We start from the raw sequence: 7,194 nt of genomic DNA on the forward strand, positions 1-7,194 counted from the left end.
CCCCGAAGAATACACAACTTACTTCACTACAGCTGCTCCATAAGTTGAAGTGATGCCTCTAGAAGTTAGGCTGGACATCAAAGGGCCATGCTGTCAACCACTTAACTGGGATGGTCTGCCTCCATGATAATCAGCCAAGGGGGCATACTCCCCTTGAAAATGTTCAACACCAGTATTTTGTGCATGAATAACCAATAATACAGGAGCTGACAGTCGTGGAATTAAAGTGCAGGCATATTTATTGATTTTGTACCAGGTTCAAGTGCAGTGCAATATATGAATCTCCAGACCTTGGATTTGGACTAAATGCAGTCCAAAAGTAGCAACAGAATATTTCATATATGAATATGAAACCACCAGCTCACCCAAAGGAAGGTATCAAAGTTTTACATTTATAGTACTGTACTGATGGGGACTGCAGGCATAAAGTACTGTAGATACCTGCAGTAGCCTCCCAAACACTACCAAGGTCAAATACCAGCCATTTTGACAGGCAAAGCTTCAGCGCTATCTGCAAAAAGCTTGTCTGCACCTTCCTGTCTGCTGCACATTCCTATTGGCCTGTTAGGGTGCCCATCATAGCGATGGTTCAATATGAATGTCTTGGTGAGGCTTGGTGGTAAGCTCTGACACTACCCAAAAGCATTGAAGCTTTTCCAGTTAGATTTGGCCATGAGGGGAGTGGGTTTGTGGGAGGGGGGTTTATAAGGCAGTGTAGGTATGTGGAGGTACCTCCAATTTACTTTAATCACAGGGTTTCTTCAATAATTGTAACTCTTCTATTCCATTCACTTGGGGTTCTGGCAGCTTTCCTTTATAGACTCTAGTATTTCGGTTTGAAGTTTAAGGTAAGGGTGCTGTCTTGGGAGGAGGGGGCCGAGAAGTCACTTTGATGCTCCCTGGCCATTACAAGTATTTAATTGGGTAGGTTGAATGCCTGTTTCCTCTGACAAGCACTATTATCCCTCCCACTGGCCTGTAAATCTTGTAGTGTAACAGCCGGTGGAAGAGACCACAACTTACAGTGTTGGAGCAGGCGTTCTACTCTCCCAGAAGTGTACTATATACACAGCAGCTGGGAAGCGGCAAAGCAGCTCCATTTCAACATGCTGGCTATCAGAGAGGGAAGTATATTCTCTCTTTTTTACAGGTATGGTTTTGTATACATGTGACCCTGTGCTGAAAGGGGCTCTTTAAAGCCAGTCTCCAAGACAAATTTAAGCCCCAAACCCACTTCCACCCATTAAAAAAAAAACATTTAACTTGCCTGAGTCTACCATCACATGACTCTATGCAGTGATCCTTCAAGGAGTGGAGATCAGTGATCCTACACTATAATCTGGTCCCCCTGCCCTTATCATGCCACTGTAGCCTTCTGGATTCTGGAAGGACCCCCCCCCCCAAGTCCCAGGACAGCCAATGTAAAGTGTCCACATCACCCAGGAAAGGGCATGGGCACCCGAAGGATCCTTCCACTCTGCGAGGAAGAAAGGAAACTTGAGCACCAGAAAGTCCTCTGGGGGAATTGAGATTTAAATTTTTTGCAATTGCTTACAGGGGGGAGTTAAATAGGGGGAGGGGGTCGAGGAGAGGAGAACAGCTTTAAAGGAGAACTATGAGGTGAGTGCTTTTCACTCATCCTCATAGTTCTAGCCGACCTGTGACAATGAGACTGTCACAGGTCGGCTCAGTAGATCGGGAAGTGAGCGAACACTTACCGGCGACAGAGCCGTGACAGGGGAGGGACTGGATTCCCCCTCCGATCCTCCAGGGCTGACTGGCGGAACGGACGGGGGAGGGGTCGGGTACAGCTGGCTCTGCCTCTAGATAGGCAGAGTCAGCTGTCACTCACGCAGCTGGGCGGATCCAGACATAATTGTTGGGGTCTGTTTCAGCTGCGGCGTCTAAGTATACCGCGAGCTGTAGCTTGCGGTATACTGAGCTTAGGGTGACGGGAGGACGCTAGTTTGTGCCCTCCCGTTACCCTTCGGAGAACAATGGGGAAAAGACCTAACCCCCATAGTTCTCCTTTAAAGGAAACTTGTCACTTTGCACATTCAGGGCAAATTAGCACATTTTCTTGATAGTTCACCTCCTCTGACCCTCCACCAGTCCCCACACATGCTAATCTTTCCATCTGGGAGGAAGTGGAGATGGTCTAATATTATACAATGCCCGGAAGTACCAGGTATTTTACACGACAAATGAATGAGGTGGTGGCAGGAGATCAGATGAACTTTTTACCACTTCCCAAGTGAGATCTTCACTTTAAAGTAATTCTAAACTCAGGAGTTAGACCTTAAAAATACATTCAAGTACCTTAACTATTAACAATACTAGACCTTATTTGTGCATCACTCAGCTGTAGATCTTCAAATTATCTCTAAATTGTTGTTGACACTGTCCTTCTTTCTGGAGGGTGGCTACTTTTGATCCCCATAGTCCCTGTGTGTTGTGAGGTAGCCACCACTCCAAGCTCACTCTCATGATTGACTACAAATGAATAAACTAAACAAGAGATTGTAATCCATCACCGGAGCAAGCTTGGAGCGGTGACTACTTTACAACACACACAGGAACCATGTGGACAAAAGTAGCCACCCTGCAGAAGGAAGGACAGTGTCAGCACCAATTCAGAGATGATTTTAGGATCTACAGCCGAGTGATACACAAATAAGATACATTTTTGTTAATAGTTTGGGTACTTGAATTTATTTTTTAAGGTTTAATTCCTGAGTTTAGTGTCACTTTAATGTCATAACATGTAGACGTAGACTTATAAATAAATATAGTTTGACATGTGAAAATAAAATATTTAGATTTACCATATTTTATTGCCCAGAACGAAACAAATAGCAATTCTAGCAGAAGTTGGCCCATCCATGCCATTTGCCTAAGAAGAGCTACATAAACAGAGCCAAGCAACAGCAACTCTATTAAGATACATTTTTTACAGAGGAACAGATTTACAAAGCTGACCTAAGAGATTTTGAATATAGCCTGAACATCAGTGCAAGGATAAGGGTTTGAGTATTGCCAAGACCATAGCGCCATCAGTGTTTTCAAATCCAGCAATCTTAAAGATGTACAGAAGATGTATCAAAACACCCAATGTGCTTTGCTGAGAGCTGGAATTGGCCAAGCAACCTATGACTAGGTATCTCTTCCCCTTTGCCCCTGTAGCCTGGCTGTGTCTCTACACTTGGGTTGACATACTACACACTTGTGCAATTTTCTTTCTCTGATCCTCACCGATGTGTTTCGTTGTCCCTAACAGCTTAACAGCTTAGTACAGCTTCTCCTCATTGATATGAACTCTTCTATGCATTTGGCAAGGCTGAGGTCAGTCTTTGTTCAATGGTGTATATGCGCCAGCAGAGCAGTTTGCAAATACTGCTAACTTTGCTCCAAAGCATGCATACATTTACCTAATAATTGAGGATGTTGAAAGATATGATGGATATATAGATAGATAGATAGAGATAGAGAGAGAGAGAGAGAGAGAGAGAGAGAGAGAGAGAGAGAGAGAGAGAGAGATTCAAAATTGAAATCTACATTATGCACATTTCTCTCCTAAGTCACCAAAGCTGGGGTTGTGCCCAACACTCACCATATGCACTCAGACCTGGATTTACCATTATGCAAAGAGGTGGCTGTTCCCTGAATAGTTATTGGCAGCAAATGTTTCCCATCATCATTAGAAATACAGTCATCTCCTCGAAGCTTATTTACACTATCACAATATTCTAAACCTGGCTTTTCCTTCATTCCTTAGTCATAATTCTGTACAATCCAGATCTCAAACATGGTGTTTGCAACTGGTCAGGAAAAGAAACAAGTGTTAATTATACACTTCTAGAACTACACTGTCCTTTGAAATGCCAGACATGTCTTACCAGGTACAAAGTAAAGAAATTAAATTGCAGCTATTCACCCCCCTCCCCACACCACCCCCTTTGTGTAGGTCCATTTCAAGATGTCCTCTCCTCACACTTTTACATTAATCTGAATCCTAATATTCTGAATTACATTAAAGCTGAAATCCGGGATGATCAAATATTGTCTAAATACAAGAGTCTTGTGTGCTCTGACATGAATCTGGGTGAGCTTTGTGTATTTCTTCCAGGTACTACAGTACTTTTTCTTGTGCAGGGTGACTGGTCTTGTCTCCGCCTCCTCCTACAGTTTTCTTCAGTAGGTGGAGCCTGCTGGGACCCTCCCACAGCTCCGCTGTACAGGCTGTGTACAGCACAGTGATGATGTCACTGCTACGTCTACAAGGGAATATATATATATATATATATAATATATATATATATATATATATATATATATATATATATGTTTGCCTGTAAATAGGGATATTTAGATATATTTGCAATCAATACATAGAGCAAAGACATCCTGCTGCTATGACAAGGCGAAAGTAAAACACAAAGCACCCTAGTAACAGCCACCATTGAAGGGCAATATTAACAATAAAAGGTCAATCGCTGTCAGTCACATGCATGCTCCCTAGCCCTCTTCCCCCTCCTCCTACAAACACGTCACATAAAGAAGAACAAAAACAGACCTGTCTCTGTGTTCCCGCTGCTCTCCGCCATATTTGTTGTCATCCGCACACTGCCCAGAGACGCTATTGTGCCGCTGCCATAGCAACCGGTGACGTAGAGCGGCCGTAAGAAGGCTATCATTCCCGGGGCCCGGACCTGACGTCACGGAGTGGGCGGGGTTAGCGCTGTCCAGGGTGCTGGAAGTGCGGCGCGGTGTGTCGGGGCTGTGTTGGGAGACATTGTGCGGGGGAGTGTGGGGGCAGAGGGCGGGTGTCAGCGCTGTGATCTGCTGCAACACACCCGGGTGCAGTCTGTGGTGTCTGCTCTGTGACGTCAGCGCAGTGATAGACGATGGCGAGTCTGCAGGTCCTGAGGCTGTGGAATTGCGGACAGCAGCATGCCATAAGGCCCCATTCATACTTTGCCGTGCATGTCATTACATGCGCACGTCATTTTGCGTGCATTATTTGCAGTGCAAATAATGTTAGTGGCACCTAAACGCAGCAAGTAAGACCAGGGGCGTAACTAGAAATCCCAGGGCCCCATAGCAAAATTTTGTATCGCCATAGCAGCCTCCTGGGACACTATGGCAATAGTTCTGCCACTGAATAAGAGGCATGTGTTGGTGCATGCAATAACAAGCCAAAAATGTGCAGAAACGCGCATGAGCTTCTTTGTCCTGTTAGTTGAGCATACAACAGCCCACTAAAAACACACAGAGCCTCTATGCATGTCCTCACACACAGCCAGCAGGTGTGACTGGGCTGCTAAGCACATGGTACCCCAATGTGTCTTAGGGCTCATTCAGAGGTGCGTAAACGCCCGTACAACGTGCATGCTCATAAAAAGACCCTATCCCAGAGGTGACAGGTGCTGCCTGTAATTCTGCGCAGTAGCCTGTTCTTCCCTATGGGAGGATGTGGCTGCATGCAATTACATGCTGTCACAGGCTGCACAACTATGCGGGTCTGGGTGTCCGCACTTGGACACAGACAGTGTGCATGCAAGTGCAGATACCAGGATCCGTATGGTTGTACAAGTTCTGGTGACTGTGCAGTTGCGTGCAGCTGCATCCTCCCATAGGAAAGAAGATTCTGGTGTGCACAATTACATGCAGTCTTTTTACAGGCGTGCACGCCGTGCAGACATGGACACCCATCTGAATGAGCCCTTGTACTGTTTAGTGGATATGTAGTTCCACTGCTTGAGGAAGGGAGTTCCACATTGTCACTGCTCTTACTGTTAAAGGAGAACTATGGGGTTAAGGCTTTTCCCCATAGTTCTCCTTAGGGTAACGGGAGGACAGAAACTAGCGTACTCTGGTCACCCTAAGCTCAGTATACCGCGAGCTACTGCCGCAGCGGATCCCGACAATTATGTCTGGATCCACCCAGCTGCGCCCACCTGCGTCCGATCCGCCAGTCAGCACTGGAGGAGGGGGGAATCCAGCCCCTCCCCTGTCACAGCAGAGAGCTGTGACAGGACCTTCCTCAATCTAAGGTTTCTTCCAACCTCAAATTGTGGCCATGTGTCTTCTTCAGGGACCGCAGAGTAAACAGTTTACTATAGTCACCATTAGGGATGCACCATTACCGGTTTTTCAGTATCGCGTACGAGTACCGATATTTTGCTTTCGGTACTCGCCGATACCGGTGCTTCTGCTGTCATAGAGCGGCTTCACAGCCAATCAGCAAGGAGTCGGCTGTTTGGCTGACTCCATGGAGATTGGCTGGGAAGCTGGCTTCCCAGTCAGTCAGCATCGAGCCGCCTTCCCAGACAAACAGGAAGCCTGGAGGCGGGTCATTAGTCTCCACCCAGCTTCCTGATTGCCTGGGAAGCTGGCTCCATGCTCTCCTATGGCACTGCCGGTCAGCCATACTTCGGCTGCACTTCGGTCAGCAGAAGGACTTCGACTCAGCCGATCAAACCTCTGGATCAGCTGAGACGAAGCTCTGGCAGCTTACTCGCTGCCATTCGGCCCTATTCACATAGGCGAGCGACATTCGGCTCTGCTATTCTGCTCAGTACCTCCATGGTACCGAGCAGAGTAAAACATCAATTAAAAAAGTTTTTTTTTTAAAGGTTGAAAAAAAGATTTTTAAAATGTAAATAAATTGTTAAATAAAAAAATAAAGATTTTTTCAAAGAGAAAAAAAAAAACAATTGGATGGAGCTAGCAGTGACAGCTAGCTCTGCCCAACTGTTTTCTATTGGGTGGCTAGTCTTCTCCTGGACAATGAATAACAATTGGGTGGAGCCGGCCGTGACGTCACACCTGGCTCTGCCTGATTGTTATTGTTTAATGACAGTTCAGTGTCCCCAGGTCATTTGGGGATGCTGAACTGTCATTACAACTGGGCGGACCGAGCCATGAGTAATTCTACTTAAGAAATTACATTAAATTATTACATTTAAAACAATTGTTAATGGTACCATATTTCCCCTCTGCCAATCAGTTGGTACCATTCTAGTCAGTAAGGTGTCTTTGAAAATTAGAAATAGCAGCTTAACTGTATGAAAACTAAGCTCTGTTAGGACTTGTGGGTGTAAGCCATATGGACCTGGTGCACTGATTTTGCATCTCTGTTAATTCTGAAATGCCATGAATGTCCATTTCAATTTGTACATTTTAAAGTTCTGG

The 7,194-nt window shown here is 45.6% G+C and overlaps 1 protein-coding gene across 1 annotated transcript in view; it reads right to left on the reverse strand.

Moving 5' to 3' along the window:
• LOC108783794 (cytosolic carboxypeptidase 6-like) overlaps positions 1–4,694 on the reverse strand; it is a 142,225-nt gene extending 137,531 nt beyond the window's left edge. Inside the window, exon 1 of the mRNA XM_018552451.1 lies at positions 4,574–4,694. Within this exon, the coding sequence (XP_018407953.1) occupies positions 4,574–4,694 (121 nt within the window). The remainder of the gene's footprint in view (positions 1–4,573) is intronic.
• Positions 4,695–7,194: the final 2,500 nt, after the last annotated feature.

This window comes from Nanorana parkeri, unplaced genomic scaffold (assembly GCF_000935625.1).
Source record: "Nanorana parkeri isolate BGI_ZX_2015 unplaced genomic scaffold, ASM93562v1 scaffold89, whole genome shotgun sequence".
NCBI classification, from domain to species: domain Eukaryota; kingdom Metazoa; phylum Chordata; class Amphibia; order Anura; family Dicroglossidae; genus Nanorana; species Nanorana parkeri.